Source organism: Taudactylus pleione, unplaced genomic scaffold (assembly GCF_031769625.1).
Source record: "Taudactylus pleione unplaced genomic scaffold, aTauple2 ptg000032l, whole genome shotgun sequence".
NCBI lineage: Eukaryota > Metazoa > Chordata > Amphibia > Anura > Myobatrachidae > Taudactylus > Taudactylus pleione.
In genome coordinates, this window is record NW_028284434.1 from 8,775,463 (window position 1) to 8,797,717 (window position 22,255).

The 22,255-nt window shown below is 45.3% G+C and overlaps 1 protein-coding gene across 1 annotated transcript in view; it reads left to right on the forward strand.

The window, feature by feature from the left end:
• OTOA (otoancorin) overlaps positions 1–10,584 on the forward strand; it is a 116,831-nt gene extending 106,247 nt beyond the window's left edge. Inside the window, exons 28-29 of the mRNA XM_088451852.1 lie at positions 9,735–9,933; positions 10,302–10,584. Coding sequence (XP_088307978.1) covers positions 9,735–9,933; positions 10,302–10,411 — 309 coding nt within the window. The 3' untranslated portion in view covers positions 10,412–10,584. The remainder of the gene's footprint in view (positions 1–9,734; positions 9,934–10,301) is intronic.
• Positions 10,585–22,255: the final 11,671 nt, after the last annotated feature.

Below are 22,255 nucleotides of genomic sequence, written 5' to 3' on the forward strand. Positions count from 1 at the left end.
CTGACATTGGCAGTGCGTCCAACTCTGAATCAGCCCCATAATGAGAATCTCTTTTTTTTTAACCACTTAACTTGATGATTTTTTCCCGGCAAAATCAGAAATTGTAATTTTTTTATTTAATATAGTTTAAATAGTATTTTTAAAAATATATTTAAATATTTTATTGAAATAAAAAAAAATAGCGTAAGGGGTGTCTTGCAGCACCCCATGTCCATAGGCCTCCATTATAAATAACTCCCCCCCCCCCCCATTGGCAATAGATCCCCCCAATGGTCACAAATCCTAATAAGAGTACTTCCCATGCCTGCTTAGTTTTATAAACCACCCCCTCTGTAAAAATCCCTTGTTTATTTGCACCTCTCCCGTCCTCCTACTCCTACCCTGTGACCAGTGTAATTTTTTATTATTATTTGCTCCCCCCCTGCCCACACTGATACTAGTTCCCCACATCCCCAAGGGCATATACTCTCCCCTCCTCTACACAGTGGATCCCCTGCTGCAGCTGATCTCTGCACTTGCAGAGATCAGTCACGGGGGTAAATTTACTAAAGTGAGTTTTTAGAAGTGGAGATGTTGCCCATAGCAACCAATCTTATTTTAGCTATTATCTTCTAGAAGGTGCTAGTTAAATGTTAAGTAGAATCTGATTAACTCCACTTCTAAAAACTCTCTACATAGTGCGTGGAGGAGTACTGTTCATCACCTCCCACTTTGAAACCCAAGGCACATGCGCTCCAGAATGCTGATCGCATGGCATTCTGGGGAGCGATTCCGACAGTGATTCTGGTGCCCACAGACTGCTGCATCACATCCACGGGTCCGGGGAGTCAGAGAAGATCCGTTCTGTACTTGTGCAGAACGGATCTCTTCTTGTAAAGCCAGAGGATACAGTGGGGATGCGTGGTCGCTTGTGATGCGTCCTTGTCAGCTGAGGCAAAGCTGGCTGCGGTTGCATTACATGTAACCATGCCAGTTCAGTGGTAAAGGGAAGTCCCTTTTTCTTTTTTAATCCAAAAACTTCCCCATTCCCTTATACATATAGGAGCTCATTCAGAGCCGCTCGCAAGCGGCTCGATGGTGCCCCACTGCACACGCGCCGCGTCCGGCGTGCGCAAGCCCCGTCCAGCGACTGCAGCTCAGTCGCTGTGGGGCTTGCTACAACACGGGGCGGCTGTCGATGGTGAATGACAGCTCACCCGTTTTGTAGGCGGAGAGGGGGGTGGCTGCACAAACGCACAATATAGGTAAGTCCTGCAAATATTTAGACTGTGTAGTGCAGCTTTGGTTCATTTTTGGGGCGTGGGTCCCCCTAGATTGCTTTGGTTGATCTGTTTCAGGGCACCGCATTATAACACATTTTTCCTTTATAACACATTTTAACCCTTCACTGTGAGTTTATTATATATGTACCTCACTTTTTTATTTTCAGTCCTTATATGCAGCATGGCTGCTCCTAACTATCTCTTTTACACTGCACTTTTCTAACTATGGCGGTGCCCTGGGGCGGCTTAGCTGGGCCAGTTTGGAGGTGTCTTGCGTTTTGGATTTGAACCCTAGTATGTTAGGGACATACCCGACAGAGGTTACATGGATGTGGTGGGTAGGCCCATAACCTTGGCCAAGATTATGCCAAAAACCTCTATTCACTGCAAAAAGGTATTTATTTATATACAATCAGTTAATTTGAAGTTGAGCACCTGTACTTCTTCTTTTTGTGTATATATAAATTGTCTCCACAGGTAGCACCTCCAATTATGTATATATATGTTCAAGGTGTGCAGTCTGAGGTCCATTTTCTATATGTTCCCTTAGGAACACCTCGCGTTTGTGGGAGGCCCTACTGACATCATTAGAGCAGGAAGTCCACTTGGCCTTGTGGTAGCCGAGTCCCTACCACAGGGTCTTGTCGCAAGGCCGATGGTCGCGATAATCGCGACGGCCTCCTGGCCGCTCGCACAAGCTGTGGGAGGTCTTCCACAGCATAGCGAGCGGCCAGAGAAAAAAAACAAAAAACATGCCTATCAGACCCTGCAAGATGCCCCCAGCACCGAGCGGGTCTTAATCAGGGCCATAGTTCCTGTTCCAAAATGTATGTAAGTCCACAATGTTGTTCTGTTTATGAATCATACAGTATGCCGGCCACATTACACCTTGGTTATGCCCCAGTGCACTGGATAGTCCACCGTCTCTTGGAGATGCTTGGAAACAAACTGAAGTGGACATTGGGACTGCATGTATAACATAGGGCATTTTATTTCTGTATGCAGATGATTATCACATATTTTGGAATGCACTTTGGAAATGTCCCTGTTGGCTATTGCATATCATTGAATGTATGTATATATGCGACAAAATCTTAAGTCTCTTCTACCTTGTTCTGACCAGGTTACGATAACGATAAGTAGGTATCACTGTGACCAAGTTGTTGTACAGCTTTTTGCTAATAAACGTGTTTGTCATGCACAACAATACCCCATCCCTTGTACGCTTTTTAATAGAATCAGCGTCTTTCTCCGGATGTGAGAGATTAGAATTAGTTTTCAAAGTATTGATTTCAGTCTATTATCTCCTGAGCATTCCCTGTAAAAGATGTTAAGAAACAAGTACAGAGAGATATTAATTAATCAAGCAAGAAAGTGTGTGTGTGTGTGTGTGTGTGTTTTTACGCACAGAGTTTTGTACCTAGCTCCAACAAATTTGGCATGGTGGTGTAGTTTGACCAGGATTAGGTTTGAACTTCATCAGGGCCACACACTGTCACACTGTCCCTGATTCTGCAAGGACCCCAATTGCAAAGCTATAGATATGATGTATGCACGCAGTCAGCTTTGCAATTGTGATCCTTGCAATTATGATAATGCAGCAGGAGGCATCACACCTCCTGCTGCATTACGTATTCGAGCTGTGTTGTTCAACGCAGCATCGGCTACTCTGTGGACCATCGGCAAGTTGCGGGACCCCGCCACGGATTAGAGGAAGAGGCCAGGAAATCTCCGTCAGCCAATGGAGATCCTGGCCTCTTCCCTCCCCCCAAAGGCGGTGACACGCCTCTGTTTCGGGAAACGGAGGCCATCGCCGCCCGCTCCCCGCCCACAAATGCCAGCAGACTGTCAATCACTGACAGTCTGCTGGCAGTCTCCGTGTGGCCTCGCAGACCCGTTCTACACATGCGCAGAACTGGTCTGGCGCCTGCGCAGATTCCCGAACATCGGGAATCTGCGTTTAGCAGTGTACTAGCGTGCACTGATGAATTAGGCACACAATCCCATAAAACCGGGACATTCTTAAATTACACAGGTTTTGGGGCTGGCTTCATACATACACTGTCACATTCTGGCAGGCTCATGAGCAGCTCAGCACTCGATACATTCCACTTGATACATTCAGACTGTGGCAGACAGCATAATCAATCCACAATCTTTGGTCCTGTCAAAGATTAGCATATGGAGATTACAAACAGCAAGGGAGTTGTATTACAGCCATACAGTGCCACTCCGGGCGGGCCCCCTTTTGTCTGGGAATGGGACTCCAGTCCCGGCATTCCCCCCCTGATGGCAGCCCTGCTAAACATGGTCTTCAGTGTTGGCCTGCACAGTGATTTCAGGGGGTGTTTCAGCTGCGGACGCAGTGACAGCGATCACGTAGATCAGGGCTACCATTACAAATTGTGGGGCCCGGGACTGTCAAATTAGACAGCCCCCCCTATATATAGCATTGGAGGTGTATCTAATCTATATTAAACTCATTAATACACTATCTGGTTCTTTAAATGTACCACTCAGTCCCCCCTCCCCAGTACTTACTTCCTCTCATAGGGATTACAGGTGCCACTGCGTCTGCTGCTCTCCTGGCTCCGCTCCAGAGTCCATACAATGACAGATGCCGCGTTGTCCTCCTACCTGCACACCCGCATTTCTGGCTGGTCAGGGTCGCGGCTGGCTGCTACTATATGTGACGGCGTCCTGCAGCCAGTAAAAGCAGCAGAGCACAGAAGAGGAGCGCCACTGATTCTAATCAGCGCACCGCTCGGCTGCTCAGTAGGAGCAGGGGACTGTGGAGGAGATACCCCCTTTGAGGTAGGGGGTAGTGCGGGTGGTTGGAGCAGGGGGGCGCTTTAGGAGCGAGTAGGCCACCCCTTTCTGCATGAGTGTCCGGGCCCGGGACTGCAGTACCAGCAGTCCCCCCCTGATGGTGGCCCTGACGTAGATTCCTGATTATAATGAATCTGCGCATGAGCCTGACCTGTACTGCGCATGTTCAGTAAGGGTCTGCAATTCTGCACACAGTTCGTCAGCAGACTGTCAGTGATTGACAGTCTGCTGCCGTTTCTGGGATGGGAGGGGTCACGACGGCCTACGTTTCTCAAAATAGAGGCGTATTGCTGCTGTTGGGGGGGAGTGAAGAGGCCACGATCTCTGTCACCTGAAGGAGCTTTCCTGGCCTCTCTTTCTCATTTGTGGCGGTCGGCTTGCGTGACCCCCATGGTCACTGAGCCAGCCGATGGGAATGCGGATGATCCGATGCTGCGTCCTTGGACGGTAAGAGAATACGCTGCCTGCACTGTCATTTACTCCTAATTTGCATAGTTATCCAGGTTATAGACAAGGACAATGTAAATAAAATGAAGGCTGCAGGTGTACTTCAGGGTCCAGTCTTCAACCTGGGCAACGCTGGGTATCCCAGCTAGTAATACATATCAACTGTAAAATTATAATATCAATTATCTTGTTTAACTTCAGGGGTTGAATTGTTAATGAGAGTAGTGGTTGTATGCGGCACACTTTGGCACCACCAGGCTGTCCCTGCCTGATCTTTGCTTATGTGAAAACCTAAGACAACGGCCTTGGCCGGGTTGTCCTAGAGACTGTACTGTAGAGCTAGTCTTAGATGCATTTTCAATTATGGCATATGCAATGCAACCATGTTTTTTTAAAAACACGACCGCTTTGCCCATGATAACGTCCTTATACTTTTGTCACATAAGAATATATGCACTTCGAGGACCTTCAACTCAACCACTTCAGATTACGTTTCCTGCACTGTCATTGTTATTATTCATCTGCAGCTTTCATAGTGATTATTAACTGTAATGTGACAGGAACCCAGCAACATACAGGCATTGGGAGAGTATACTGCCAGGTTCCTGCAGTGGTTATATGATGGGTAGAGACCAGTGGCGTAAGTTCATCCCAGATGCCCGGAGGCAAGTTAGAATTTGGTGCCCCCCCATCACAGCCGCTTGCATGCAGTCAGGCTATAGATAGATGAAGGCAGCAGCTGCTGGTCTGACATGGACCTCTCCACTAGAGTATGGTGGCTTCTCATGTCCCAGGAAGGGGTGCCATGTATTGGGCGGCCATGATGGTACACTCCGGGTACATAGTTTAAAGCCCTAAGTGGGGTGAATATGTTGTGGACAATGGTGGAGGTGCCCCTTCAGACCTGGAGCCCGGCGGCAGGAGCCTCCATTGTCTCCCATAGTTCTGCCCCTGGTAGAGACAGCAGCTGGTTGTCATCCTACTTAAACCATTCTCAAGCTCAAATACTACCCAGGGTCCTAAACCTTCCCAGGTCTTGGTATTAAAATTCTACAACTGTAATAAAGGGTCTTATTCTGAGCTGCACGCAGACACGTGTCTTTTGCCGCAGTTGCGTTTGCATCTTTATGCTAATACCGTGGACGATTTTGTGAATACTGAGACACCCACTTGCAGCATCTTGCACACTGTCAGACGCACCATCGGACCCATTATCGGAACTTGCACCAGCTCTATGGCAGGTGCCGTTTCTCTGTTTGGCGTCGTGTGTTAGCGATTGTGCATCTTTGGGCACAGGTATTTTCAGTGACACACCTGCGACACGCCTGGGTTTGCTTATCTACCCCCATATAACATCCCAGGAACGCCACAGATAGTGCGTCCAATTGTATTCTGAGTCTCTGTGCGCTAACAATCAGGACACAGTGCGACTCAGCATCAGCACCGTGTGCAGCGCAGAGTCAGGCCCATGAACTAACCAGTGGAAATGTTTTTGCTCTCAAGAAAATTTGATACACGCTGGGCTCACTCTCTATAGACGTGCTATGTGACAACAAAATACATATATATTCATTTTTGCGCTAATCATTAAAGAGGTCTGGCATCTGAATTAAACACTAAAATACTCTAAAATACTTCTATAAAGTTACTTATATGAAACAGTAAAAAGGTTGCAACCGGTTGCTACTATATCAGTGTATATTCCTATAAAATAAATCACCATAAAATGGCATAAAAAAAACATTAAGACAAAAAGAAAATATAACGTCTCTTATGTCTATAAATCGGTCCCCGTTAATGGCTATTAGTGTGAAAGCTCACCACATCAGATTTTTTCTTTTTTGGGTGTAATAAATATTGTATCCAAGTAAATCTGTAAACAACAAATTAGTTTAGGAGCAAATTTCCAAAGTCCTGTTATTGCTGGCCCGGTTATCAGGATCTCCTGGGCTAAATTCACCTTAGTGCCTTGAACCTGTGTAAGATCATTAGCACAGGTGCATAAAACGCTGTGCCCTTTAGCTGTGTAGTTTGTTATGCCACGTCCCCAGACAATGAGCGGCTTACATGTACAACCGCGTTTACTTGTCACCAGTCTGGTGGGTGAAATCTCCCCCTTACACAGAGCCGCTACTCCTGGTGTCACCATGCAGCATCTGGGTAGGGGCACACCTCTGTGGCAAGCGGGCAGCAAAAGTGATGTCAAAAGTGACAAAAAAAATGCTGCTATTATTAAAGCCTATGGGTTTATGTCCGAATAGGCACTGCGGGATGTGGTCAGTATCCAGACTGCAGGTATTCCAACGCTCAGAACGCCGGCGGCTGAATCCCTACACTTGTCAGAATCCCGGCGCCGACATCCCGACCGCCAGAATCTGGAAGGTAAGTAGCGGGGTTGGGGGGAGGGTTAGGCACTAGGGAGAGGGTTAGGTACTAGGGGGGAGGATTAGGATTAGGGTGCGGGGAGGGGAAGGTTAGGTTTAGGCATTTGAGGGGATGTTAATTTCAGGCACCATGGCGGGAGGGTTAGGGTATGGAAACTGGGAGGCTTAGAATACTGACCGACAAGTCGGTATTCTAACCCTGTCGGAATGCTGGTGTCAGGATGGGATCCTGAGCGCCGGCATCCCCGACCCATCCCGTAACCGCAACCCAGTGTGAGAATTTGCTGCATTATGCACTTGGGAATGCGGTCAAGATAACAGGATTCACCACAAACATGGGCGTAGCTATAGTGGGTGCAGGGGGTGCCACTGCTGTGGCGCCCACCTCTAGGGCCTGGATCACCTGCACCCAGATCATATAGTTGTGTAGAAAGTGAAGCAATTGAGTTTGGCTCATTTTCCGGCCTGAAAATGGGAACTCATTGGTGCTCATATACAGTAGGTGGTATTTTCTGTCCCTGCCCCTCAGTAAGCGCCACACTGATATATGATCCATTTCCTGCTGAACTAATCTGTGAATTAATTGGTGAGTGCAGAATTGTCAGCTTCTCCTTGATTACAGCCTTGTGACGTTAACTAGGGGTCAGGAATTGAGCTCTGAGATTAGCACTTTTCCCAAAAGGTACAACGTGCAGAAATTATGATCTCCACTCAAAGTAGAATTTCCTACATTAGGAAGTTTTCCCCTTAGGTGGAAGCTGGTTGGTCCGTGCTCCCTCCTGCCATAAACTCATTGAAGACTGCCTGAAGGCCATGCAGATGTGGAGCTGCCATGTAATGGTGCATACACACGGTCAGATTTTTCTTCAGATCTGAACGATAACGATTTAAAAAATCATTCAGTCGTTCATATCTGAAGGAAAATCTGACATATCTGACATACCTGAACGATGAACGATGCGCGTTCCCGATGGTCAAATAACGATATCTGACATCTGATGTGTTTGCAGTCAGACTTGGACGATTCCATTCATTTTAATGCAGTCAAAAATCGTTCATTGGTTCAAATCTTTGGTAAAATCGTTCAATCGTTCATCTGACAAATTTGACAAATCTGACTGTGTGTATGCTACATAAGATTCAAAAGCTGCCAATAAGAAAGGAGAACTTTAAGCATCTACATTGGCAATGAAGGTGAGATAAAATAAGAGGTCAATAGGATTTTATGGGGCCCATTTATCAATAAATATTTGTGGCTTATCCCCTGAAAACACCTGTTTTTGGGAGGTAACAACAAATATTTAGTATCCCCCGAATGTATGACAGAGGGAACACAGCAGATATCTCTGATACCTGCTGCAATCACTCCATTCCATTAGGCTTCTATGGGGGATGCAATGCTGCTGTATTTACCAACTTCAGGAATGCGATGCATTTTGGAGATTGGCACCCGCTGTAGTCTGTAGGCTACACAACGCAAATTTAGCCGGCCGGAACCCTCCCGAGCAATCCCGGCCGTGTATGTGCGGTCAGCGGCACTACGCATGCGCAGAAGCCCCGGTAGCACTCCAAGCACATCACAGGGATGGACTCCTCTTTCAGAGCCTCTGCGGGATGATTCATGGCAACGGTAAAATCTCATTTTGCAATGTGATCTTGGCCTAACATTGCGCCCAGATTGCATTGGAAATGTGATTTTTTTATAAATGTCCCCTTATATCTATAACCAGACTTCTATGTAGGAAACGGCTGTCTAGTGGGGTGACATTTTATTTTCAGTGAGTGATGTGTATTGGAAGTTATAATGGTATATAATGCTGGTGTGTGTAGGGGATGTTATACTGATAAGGGATGCAGGGCCATAACTAGGATACCAGTGCCTTGGCACAGGGCACTGCAGGGCAGGGGGCACTGTTTGGGCCTGTCAATTTTCCTGTTTATTATCATTCTCGCTTGTAGGTTCCTCTTCTTTTATCCCCAGCATCTCCTGGTCTGCCCTATCTCTTCCCTGGCCCTTCCCCATGAGGCCCTTCCCCATTTAAAAAATAGGGGGGGGAGCCAATGCTCTCTCTGGCACAGAGCACCAAAAAGTCTAATAACGTCTCTGAAGGGAGGTGTGCGTAGTGAATGTTACAATGTACTGGGGGCACTGTAAAGTGGCATATTCTTAACTAGGGGATATGTAACATGGTATAATATGAACTGGAGGGCACTGTAAGGTAACACAGTATGAACTGGGGCACTGTAATGTGGCACAATATGAAGTGGAGACACTATAATCTGAAATGGGGGCACTACAGTGTGGTATGTATGAACTGGGGGCACTAGAATGTGGAATAATATGTACTGGAGACACTCTGTTTCATAGTGTGGGGCGCTGTATGGTATATACTAAACTAGTGCACTACTATGGGGCATAAATTGAACAACCAGTATGGAGAGAGGTGTCTCTCGAGAAGCATGAGTTGGGGGCTCCTTCAAAATGTTGCTATGGGACCCACAAAGTTCTGGCTACTCCCCTGTGCACAAATGTCATCAAGTCCCAGATTGCTTATTTCATTGGGTAAGCCGGCATGATTTGGGAGGCTGGCCTACTTTCCCGTAAGTCTGAGTGAACTCCCCAAAATTTGCTGTATGTAATCTGAGCCATCTATTTTTTTATCAAGCACAACTCCCTAATACCTGTTTGCGTCTAGTTGTGTCCTCCTTGCACATATATGCCACAGTACAAATTGAATGAGATAATGCTTACAGTGCAGAGTATTAGGCATTAACATAAAGGAAAACTGACCAAATAATTTATTTTTCAAAGGAGCTGTCACCAGAGCAGATTGCAAACCTTGGACCTGAAAATGGAGCTATGGTTACAGAATCACAGGTTGCACTGCTGGACGCTGTACAGTTGCAGAGCCTCAGTTGGGCACTAGAGGGCATTAGAACAAACAGTAAAAAAGCAGAACTGTTCACCACACAAACTACGACCATACCTACCCCTTCACCTGCGTCACAGAGTAAGTATGGAAGCAGCATACCCTCAGCTATTCAGTACAAGTTATATAACCAGTTAGAATGTTGGAGATGTGTAATAGTTGCTTGCGATATGCTGATGCTGGGCTGCGCCCTTATCTCACAGGTATGGTAGTGTCAGCATCGCAAGTTTTCCTGCACACCTCTGTAGGGTGCTAGGCAAAACTTGCGATTTAGATGCCATTCTGAAACAGCAAATCATGTCCATCACACTGAAATGAATTCTCCCCTTTGTACCCATTGTATAATTTCCAATCAAAAGCATCTACAGCAAAACATCTAATGTAATTGAGAAATTAGAACAACAGAGAGCAGAAGGAGACTTGTTTTGTTTGTTTGTCCTTTTCTACAGGTGCATCACTGACAGCTGATCACTGCATCGTCTGCTTTTGTCTGTCACTCGCACTATCCCTGACCTGGTGGTTTATAGACCATTGTACTTCGTCTGTAACAGGTATTTAGTGCCAGTCCTGAAATGACCCAAAGCTATCTGCCCTGCACAGTTCCTCTGTATCCCAATAATGAATAACCAGTATGGACTGGAAACAGTTACGTTTGACCTTGCTTAACTGGGTTTGCGCCTGTACTCACCCACATTGGGTGCTGTTAAAAGAAAAAAATTGAATTGAAGTTGTTGCCAATTTTTAAGATTTCTTTTATTATTATTTTTTTTTAACATTAATAAAACAATAATAAAAAAAATTGTAATTTTCATTAGCATCACAGCTTTATTTGGCATATTGCAGAATGTCTCAGAAACGTTAAATTAGTAAATTCTCACTGGACTTCTATCTGGCAGCCGATAGGAAACTGCCCCTCCCAACAGGATTGCACTCGCCAGGGGAGCTGGTCGAGGAAGGGGGTAGAATTATATAGCAGTTCTGTGATGTAAGAGGCCACCAGCAGGTACACGTACACACACACGCAGCAGACTCAGGGATCTGACAGAGTGAAAAGTGATAAGAAAGTGATAAGGTGCCAGCCAATCAGCTCCCAACTGTCATTTTTCAAACACAGCCTGTGAGATGACAGTTGGAAGCTGATTGGCTGGCACCTTATCACTTTTCACTCTGTCTCCTAACACTGCTTAGTAAATAGACCCCTCAGTAAGTGAGTGACTGGCACCGAGCGCTCTCTTTCTCTCCCACTATTGCCATGCGTCGGCTGTGCAACAAGGCCACATACTATCCTGCTGACGCCGGCCGTGCTCACGGAGTTTGGTGGGAAAAGAAGAGTGTCACATGTATGGCCCTGGCCAGGGCCGGATTAAGTCATGTGGGGGCCTCAGGGCAACTAAATTGTGGGGGCCCTTGTCCCCCTCCAATACAGCCACAGTGCCTCCTCCCCCTGATGACACTCTGACAGACCCTGTCTGTCTCTTCGGCACACTGCGTCTCCCTCCCCAGCGCCTAGCCTCCACACTTACCTTATTTGTTTGTCGGCTGCTCAATGCAGCACAGCTCCTCGTATGCCTGCTCTTTCAATGGGTGCAGCGCTGCGTGACGTGCACTGATTAAACAAAAAAAACTTTATTGCACCGGCCACTGGCACCGTCGGTTCAATAAAGTTACTAAGCGACGCGGATCCCCAGACTGTCTACATGTGCCCCTAGTCCCCGCGTCACCAGCCGGGTATGTGTGTGGGGGCCCCTGGACGACCGCCCCTGTCGCCCCCCCCCCTTAATCCGGCCCTGGCCCTCCTGCCATTCGGTGACGGAGCCCACATGTGAGGCATCTAGCAGCAGCAGAGCCAGAGCTCAGCATCGCCCCTTATTCCCTCACACACCACTGGCTGATGGCCGGAATGGAGCAGACGGTGCACCTGAGAGGGAAAGAGGTGAGTGGCTGTCACTGGTCAGTCTATGATTTGTGTCCTCCTGCTGCTGCAGCCTGGATGGAGAGGAGGTGCTGGCAACATGTGAGGAGAGCTGTGTATGTCTTGTGCTGCATGTGTGGACACTTACCTTACACGTGTGTGTGACCCCTGTCAGAGTGTGCCAGGTAAGTGTGTAATGTGCGAAGTGTGTGCGTAGCTTATTATAGGAGTGCATACATGTCTGCAGCTCTGTCATATGCATGCTCTTGTCTATGTTAAGATTTTAATTTTTCAGAAAATATGGGGGGGCCACCAGTCCGTTACTTTGCCAGGGCCACTCGGACCCCTAAATACACACCTGCCTCCCAAATCTAAATCTCTGCACATTTCAATTTGCACCACCTGCATGCAACATGGTTGTCCAGGTTCAAAGTTACTTGCTTTATTTTGATTTGCTCCCAACTCGAAATGAGCCCCAAAGTCTGATAGGAAAGTAAGTTACTATAAAATACAGAAGGCACCTCATCTTGGGTCAAGTGTTCTCCACAATTTACCAGGTTCCCCCAGCGATGCAGTTCTTACTCTAACTTAGGGCCTGATTCAGAGCCGGACGCAATTAGCGCTCGCTCGTTCAGAAAAAGAGGGTGGCTATTCAAATTATCCGCTCGCTCTTTGCGGTCTGTTGACGCCTCCATATCTGAACGAGCGAACAAAACTTGCGGACGTTTATTTGAAAAATACGCCCCCTGGCCGCTCGCATCATACGTCATGTCCGCTATTTATTAGATTAATCGAGTACATCACTATATTGCGAGCAGTTTTGACTATAAAACAACCAGGTGACGTGGTCAATGACGCTGCTGTTGTAATTATGCACACCCATAAAACGCCCGTTTTGACCTTTAAGCACGCCTGCGTTCTGATCTCCACTCCCCGTTTTCAAGCACCTTGCCCCTGTTACCACCCACATAGGGCTCATCCTGTCACTCAAAGTAGCAGGCATTCGCTATATAGCGAACAAACGATTTTCGGCCACACTGACTGGTTCGCGCATGCGTATTATAAACCGTACGCATGCGCAGAAGTGCGAACATCGCTCGGAATGAGCGTACTGCCACTTACGAGCGGGTCTGAATCAGGCCCTTAGTGATGACCATTGATAGCTCTACCATCGATGGGTGATCGTTTTCACCATCAGTAAATAACCATCGATTGTGAGCCACTGATGGTTAGGCTATGCACATGCGCATATGATTAGCGTGGCCAGCGTCACCATCATGGATCAGCCACCGATGGTTTACCATCAGTGGTATCCATCCATGGTGAAAACACTCATCATTGCCATCAGACCATCGATGGTTGACAACCAGACAGTCGATGACCACCCCTACTATAACTAAGCACTTAAATGTATCTAATAGGCAGCAGTGCTGTAGGTGTCCTTCCTCTGTACACTTCCCATTCATGGGAGCAAAACAGTATTTTATTCTTGTAACTAATATAAAGTAGATCATGTTGAAGTACTTTGAATAACTGCTTAGCTACATGGGTTGAACAAATTACAGAAAGGTTATGTGCACAGAATTCTACAAAATAAAAATGTCAAAGTACAATATATTCAGCTCATGATTATGGCCTGTAGATTGGTGAATGTAGCATGAACAACAGAAGTGAACAGCTGATTACAGCATGGTCTAGCATCTGTTTTGCTTCCTTATAGAGCCGCTGTGCCCAGGAGACACAATTGTATAAAACATGATTAGCACCTTTGGGGATGCAGCTTTTTCCACGACATGGTTACTCTCACTTTGATACTCAATAATTACTATGTTATTACACAAGCATTTTCTTAAGAAGAAAGTTTCTTCTTATACCATTTGGTGGGAATTTGTCATTTGATGAAGTGATTATAAATATTATAAATATATAAATATAAATATTTACCAACTGCAATAAATGAAAATATCAAATACTAGCAACCCATCCCCGGCTTCGCACGGGAGCAATTTCATCTCGCCACAGCCCCCTGCATCTCGTAACAACCTACGCCATGTCACCACAGCCCCCTGCCTCTCACTACTGCCCCCTGCATCTCACCACAGCATCCTATATTTCACCACAGCCCCTTGCATCTCATCACAGGCCCCTGCTTCTCACTCCTGCCACTGGTTCTTATCACAGCCCCCTGCATCTCACCACAGCCCCCTGCATCTCATAACAACCTACGCCATGTCACCACAGCCCCCTGCCTCTCACTCCTGCCCCCTGCATCTCACCACAGCATCCTATTAACGATACTGCCTTTGAACCTTATAAATACCCCTGCCTATACCTTCTAATATCCTTCCTATAAACCTCTAAGGATGACGCTATTTTGCGTACGCAGTCATACAGTAAATAAAGGCTCCAGACCTAGAACCTGTGATTCCAAGCACAAAGTATTATTCAAGTAAAAGTACAGCAGTTACACGCTATGATCCTCATATACTCTTAGCGCAAAGAAATTATACAGACCCAAGTACAGTTATACATACGCAGTGCTCTCTGGTCCAGATGTTAGGCATCAGCAAGAAACCCCTCGTCAATCAGCATTCAGCACGAAGACTAGGAACCCAGGGTCAGAGCACACATATTTATACCCCCAAGAAATAAACAACACAATAGAGAAGTTTGTTGCTAATACCATTGGTCCTAAAGGAGAGGGCATATGTTACAAGGCATTTAACAGGTTGGTTCAAATAGACACGATCCAGCCTCTAACAACTGGTGGTCTCTGGTTTCCCGCCTCATGCAAATCCTAACAGTTGTTCATATAATGTACATTTTGTTGCTTGAAGTCTCTGCGGTCCATAAGTTGAGAATGCATGTTGCGATCTCTCCATCGATATTACCGGAATACTGTAAAATGAGTCCGCATCAGTACAATACCAAACATGGCTTACTTATCATCATGTATAAAACCTTAGTTACAAAATAATCTTTATTTCATAGCAATTATAGTAAATGTGCATACTTGAATCTTATACCTTAAAGCTTATGGAACCTTGTATGTGAATATGTAATGTGTGAGTATGTGGGGTTTGATGTAAACACGCTAGTTAACTTGGGCCAGATGCATGTGCATGGAGCTAATATTCAGCGTTTTCATACAGGGTCTTATGTATTCGCTAATATGCGACTAGTTAACAGCGCAATTGTGCGTATTAATGTGTGTATGAGAAATGGTGCACTTAAATCTCCCTTAAACTCACAGTGATTACGCAATTATAGCATGAGCCTCTACAGGCACGTGAATTCATTAGAGCACAGAGATAACGCTGATCTGACGTCTTAGAGAATCTGTGTGGAGGGAGACCACCATAGACCGACATGGGGAGCACTTCTTCGCTCTCAGCTATCCCTAGAAGTGAACACCTAGCAGTGTGGAATGCTGAGCATTATAGTTCCATGACTTGCTCATGCTCCAGCAGCCCTCACCCTTTTCAGGCTCCAAAATACTGGTCTTTGTTCTCCCAGGGCCTGTGTAGATGCAAATTAGCACAGCTACAAGACCCAAACCTCAGATAACACTCTTGGCTTTGAAGGTATTTTATTGTAGGAAGCCTGCTAATGTAATGTGCTACAAACGACCCTCTTGCTGTATTCGAGCAGGGCCACCTGGAGTGAGAGCAGACGTTATTTCCATGAAGCTTGTCTTCACAGACTAGTTGTCACGTGGCCATTTGCTCTGTTTAGCTAATGCAATCCAATTTTGACATACTGTACAGCCATTTCTGAAATATATCCTTTAGGGGAATTATAATAATACACACACTTTATCCAGAGCACCCAAACTACGTAAAGTCATGAAATGGGCTTTTGATGAATCGCCGTAACTTATGGCGATGGTCACAGATGCAATCGCATGATGCTAATAGTAAATATCGCCACATGTACTAAAGTGTGAGTTTATCTAAAATGGCGCTTAGGCGGCCATTCGCAAAATGGTGTCTTGCGATCTCATTTCCAAGATGGCATCTTGCGGCCAGTCGCAAGATGGCGTCGCTGCGATCCAATTTTAAACTGATCTTGTCTCAGCCAATTATCCAGCTTCGACAGTCCACCCTTTGATAGCGAACAACATGCTATCACAATCTGATTTTAAAATATAATTTAGACTTACATTTATATACTATTCAGTGTTATTATGGGATGGCACAAGGTGGTTCTTAATCTATCAATAATGTGTCTCTGAGTGGGGACATAAAACTACTATTATACACACACCGCGGATCTTGGAAGATCATGTGAAAGGTGTGGGGATACACCAGTCCTATAAAGGCAGTCTTGAAGGGGAAATTTGAGACTTTACATTATCTGAGGTGTTTTGAAATAACATTTCAATAATACATTCTATGCATGTCTAAATATAATACATTAAATGATGGTATTTCCTAGTTCAGGGTTGTAATGCAGTTCTGTATTTACCTCGGTATTCATACTGACCACCATCATAATTTCATTCTTTCGTTTTACTCTATTTTTACATTTTCCACACTTCAACACAATAGGAACACACCGGACACATATGCCAATTATCATGATGACAATCAGTATAAGGATCAAGAATTTGCCTATGCTGGCGATTACTTCCTGGACCCATTCCCCTAGACCTGAGAACCATTTCACTGGGTTCAGCCATGACACCCATCCTTCTATCTTCTCCCCTACTTCAGCCACTGAAGCATTATGGTTCTTACGAAATTCCCATTTTAGCTGCAGAATTTCATCCATCTTCCGGTCTATCACTTCCTTAGGGTCGCTGGTATCATTGGTGACATAGGTGCAACATTTTACTCCAAATTGGGTGGCCAACATTATGCAATACCCTCCAGTAACAGCAGTTAAATAATTTAACACTAGCCTGTGTTGCACAAGTTCTTTCTTGTACGCTTGCAATTCTCTCCCTTTATACATGAATGTGTCATCGTACATCTCGGTGATATTATCTATCAATTTAGCAAGTTCCTGAATATATCTAAAGTTTAATGTACCCCGGGCGATCCTGGTGGGATCCAATGCAACTAAAACTTGAAAGCCAGTTGTCTCACTAATTAACTGAGTGGCTTTGTGCACGTCACCAGGTATCATATTTCGTTTGCCTCTGTGTTCCTATTGTGTGTGAAGATATGGTGATGGTGTGTTTTTATGTATACCAAGCATTTCAACATGTGTGAGGGTCATAACTTCTGGGACTACTCTTCCCAGGTAACACAAACCTTCGGAACTCGGGGAGAGCCACTTATACGCTTTTCTTCCACATATAAAATATACATTATCAGGGAGAACATAAGGAAAGGTATGCATCATTATCATTAAGCACATTTCCCTTGCAAACAATCCTATTTCTGGGTCTTCCATCTGGTACATGCAAGTTTCTGGCTGTATTATTTTAGCACAATAACCATCTGGCACCTTACCAATAATTTCTTTGGTGGAACTCAATGCATACCGGTACCTAGAATGTCTCCCACTAGATTTAATTGAGCGTAACAGATCATGGTTTATGGACTCATTATCAGCTCTTTGTGAGAAGGTCATCATCTGATTATTCCCTGTCACTTCCCAACTCCCGGGCTTATTGGGGTTGGTTATGTTTAAACACAAAAGTGATCTATCTACTTGGAATTGATAGAGTTTGAAATGAGGTGGTTTGGATGAGAGGAATTTTCCATCCAATGTTTTCCCTTTCTGTAATTCTAAAACTTCCGTGATATTCAGCGGAAATGGCACCAACCCTACATTATGCTGTCCCTGTGGCACATGTGAACACACCCAGCAATCAGTTTGATTTAACACTTTGCCTACCATGCTATGATAATCCTCTAAAGGATACCCACCCCAGTACGGGTTATATTTAGGCTGGCACCGCTGGATACAATTCTCATCAACTAGGGACCCACAAAGCTCACAAATACAGGAATCTTCAGACGATAAACCTCCAAACCGCCCCCGAGTATCCGGAATAACAGCTCTCTTAACAATAACGGAACTAAGATTGGCATTGCACTCCTTATGACTCCACTCCATCAGCGCTGCCATCAGCTCCCATCTCCTATATCGGTCCTCCATCACAGAAACTGGGTATCCCCAAACAGATCATCACGACAAAAACTCTGGAAGAAAGAACTAGGATGACCACAGCAGACCACTCCATTGCTGGGAGCACTGATCTACACATTTCTTTAGCTCAGGTATCTCACCGTCACCTTTTTAATCCTTCCGGCACAAGCTCGCAATTGACAGGTCCACGTTATCGGCCTCGTCTCCGCCTTGTATCTCCACCGGTTGTTTAACCTCTCTATAGTGAGTGGAATGGACCTACGTATCTTCCCCGGCCACCCTTTGAGGATGTGGTACTTTGTCAACAATCGTCAGATACGGACCTTTCCACCAATCAGTCAAACGACCTGAGCTAAAAAAATTCAGATCATAACAAATTCCCCAGGTTTGACATCATGACAGTTTGCATTAGACATGTTAGTTAATAACACTTTCAATTTCTGTTATTCTTATTCATCTTCGTATCTCAAAGGGGGGACAGATAAAAGAAATGACTGTCTGGAACGATCTTGGTTTTATTACCCATCACCTTACACATATTCTTGGAAACGTCACCTGTAAAATGAGTCCTCCTATCACTTTGAATAATTCTAGGGATATAGGACCTCATTAAGAGTCGGTCGAAGCGGCCGCACGGTCGTACGCCACTGATGTTCGCTAAACTGCGCATGCGTAAAGTTCGCAATGCACGTGCGCAAACTAGCCACTACGATCAGAAATTTCTCTCTCCTTGAAAACAGCCAGGTCGGTAGTTTGAGTGACAGATTGAGGCGTTTGTGGGTGGTAACAGGGGAAGGTGCTTGAAAACGGGGGAGTGGAGATCCGAACGCAGGCGTGCCTAATTATGCGAACGGCGTTTAATGGGAGTGCATAATTAACAAAGTAGTGTCTTGGCACACGTGACATGGGAGGTTTTTACACTGACCTGATCGTAGAGCTTAAGAGAGGGTATGGTCAACTTTAAGCTCTACGACCAGTTCTAATGGTGCCCGATGGTCTCGATTAATCCTTATATGCCCGGAGATGACGTGTAATGCGCACGAGAAGGGGGCGTATTTTTTGTCTTCCGGCCGCTTCCTCCCCTTGGTCGGCCAGCTGCCGATCCGATCTTAGGGACGCAACATGCTAGTGCATCATTTGCATATCCGGCCCCTTTTTCCGTATGACCGTGCGGCCGCTTCGACCGACTCTGAATGAGGTCCATAGTATCTGCATACAGGTTCCTGCAATTAAATCTTGTTATTAATAGCTACTGCTCTAAATAATGCCTGGGCCCCTGGGTTGGATAGTATTCTGAGTATTTGACCTTAGCCTGGCATGGCTGCCGTTTATCCTTATCAACCTTGTGTCCTGTGTGTAAGAGATAAAGCACAACAGTTAAATATCATTTAAACATGACCTAAATACAACAATAAATCGTCCACATTTTACATTAGAACAGATCCATTGGCAGGTTGAAAAGATTGTAAACAGTCATATAAGGCCTGGGAGAAGATAGTGGGGTTGCCTATGAACCCATGGGAAACCCGTGTTCATGTGTGGTGTTCTTCACTTTGCAGTACTTACTTATGTGTCTCACTTGGTGACAGTTAAAACATCTTTTTGAATGGGGTGGATGAAAGGATTGTTGTGGGAGTTGAGGAAGAGGGAAAGATGGTGGGTATGGGTAGGAATATGGAGGATAAGGGTCTGGTGGGAGGTATGAAATTTGTGGGTAGCATGGGACCTGTGGTTGTGTATGATATGTGGGGTAAGGATGTGTTTGCTGTGGTGTGAGATGTTTTTATCATGTTCTATGACAGATTCTGTGAGGGTATCTATTGTGACTCCCGTCCAGCCAGGCTGTGAGGTCTGAACCCGGGTAATATTATCTTGGTTTACTTGGTCTGTTAAGGGAACGTCACCATCCAATACACAATCTGTGACAAATTTTGTCACGTCGGTATTGCGTGGTAGACAGGCCCTTAACACCACACGCCAATCTTTATTAGTTGGCTCATGAGAACTACACAAATTCCTCAAACATCTCTGACATTTGGCTAGTTCCTTTTTGGGATCGGGGAAATCATTTATGATGGAATTTAGTTCTGCTCTTGTCCAAGGACAATGCATTACCACTTCCCTCGTGGGCACTACACCGTTCGCATCTGCATTTCCATTCGGAACAGTTATTTTCCGAATGGGATGCAGACCGGCAGCGCTGCTACCTTTGACCTTGTTACCTGGCTGGGGGTTTAATCTGTTGCTGCTACGTATGGTATTAACAACTTCCTCTGCGGGTGCAGAGGGTGTTAGCACTTCCCTTACTGTTACTGATGGAGATGACGGCACCACTCGTGATTGTTGTGATGCAGCATCTATCATCTATCATCTGTACAGCATGGGAAATGGCAGACATTACAATAGGCTCATCATCCACATCATGAACATTTTCTTTATAGTTGCTTAAGAGAGGGTACAAATTGCTTGTTACATTTTTATGGGTATTTTTGATAACTGTACTTGCACCTCCATCCACATAAGGTGGGGGTGGTGCGCGTGAACTGCTGGCAATACCTTCCGCAACGCTACTTTGCTGCATGTGCGCGCCATTTTGCGGCTCGCCCGTATTGCAATTCAGCATCGCGGATGTATTCTCTGGCAATGCGCTCGCAACGCTAGTTTGCATCGCTTGCACATTTTTAAGCCACGCATCCCCTTCATGCTGCCACAACTTTAAACATTCATAATATTTAACCTTTTTCTCTCGGGAGCGCATCAGACTGATGTGATCCCGGACATTATCTAATACATCTTTATCAAAACTACCAATTCTGGAAAACGGTCTAACACTCTTCATCGTCATTTTAAACCATACATCACAAAACCTATGCATAATACGATGGGCCGATCCAAATGGCGCTTCCATTAGCAGCACATCATTGTCTAACATCTCTATTGTTTCTATGGCTCCCATTCTGAGACAACTCCTACGCTTTTCAATAAAGATTTAAACTGGTGAAAGACAGTCAAGATACTTTCACTTACCTGTGGACGATTTAACGGCAGCGCCCACACACCTGTGAAGATTTGAAGAAGGCTACTCCACCCACCCGGATAAGATTTAAGAAGGCAACTTCCACACCTATGGAAGTTTAAGTCGGCTACTTCCACGCACCTCTCTACAACAAAGACAACATGTACACCTGCTACTGTGTATAGAACGGTAAGCTGCTTACCAAGCAGCTAGCACTTAGCCCTTAAAGGTCATACGGAACAAGTTACCCCTACCAACAAATACTCACTGTTACACACTTTTTTCCTGCGCAGAAAAATACACGTTAACCCAGATATTGACAACAATTGAAAAGAATGTAAATCTCAATGGCTTTGTTTAAACACGTGGCAGCACAACCGGAAGTACGTATACGCTATTATGCGACCAGTCGCATACACATTAATGTGACTACCACACAAACGTATGAGAACTTTTAGCTGCGTACACAAAAGTGCGTCTTTACTGTGCGCAAAACTGCGACTCAGCCGCGTGTTCAATACTGCGGCACCCCTTTAAATTGTAGGTTCTATCAACAAAGGAAAACAAACTTTTTCCTCTCTTCTCCCTGGATTCTAGTCAGCGACCCTGGCTCACACGAAAACGGGTAGCGATCTCTCAGTACTGAGCGGTTGCAGGTAAACCCTGCATGTGGCCACTCCACCCTTTGGTGAGAAATCGATAACCGTAAGTGCCGTGTGAGTGGGTAAGTGACTTGACTACGAGCCCCCAACTAACGATACTGCCTTTGAACCTTATAAATACCCCTGCCTATACCTTCTATTATCCTTCCTATAAACCTCTAAGGATGACGCTATTTTGCGTATGCAGTCATACAGTAAATAAAGACTCCAGACTAGAACCTGTGGTTCCAAAGCACAAAGTATTATTCAAGTAAAAGTACAGCAGTTACTCGCTTGTTACCTGGCTGGGGATTATATGATCCTCATATAATCTTAGCGCAAAGAGATTATACAGACCCAAGTACAATTATACATACGCAGCGCTCTCTGGTCCAGATGTTAGGCATCAGCAAGAAACCCCTCGTCAATCAGCATTCAGCACGAAGACTAGGAACCCAGGGTCAGAGCACACATATTTATACCCCCAAGAAATAAACAACACAATAGAGAAGTTTGTTGCTAATACCATTGGTCCTAAAGGAGAGGGCATATGTTACAAGGCATTTAACAGGTTGGTTCAAATAGACACGATCCAGCCTCTAACAACTGGTGGTCTCTGGTTTCCCGCCCCATGCATATCCTAACAGTTGTTCATATAATGTACATTTTGTTGCTTGAAGTCTCTGCGATCTCTCCATCGATATTACTGGAATACTGTAAAATGAGTCCGCA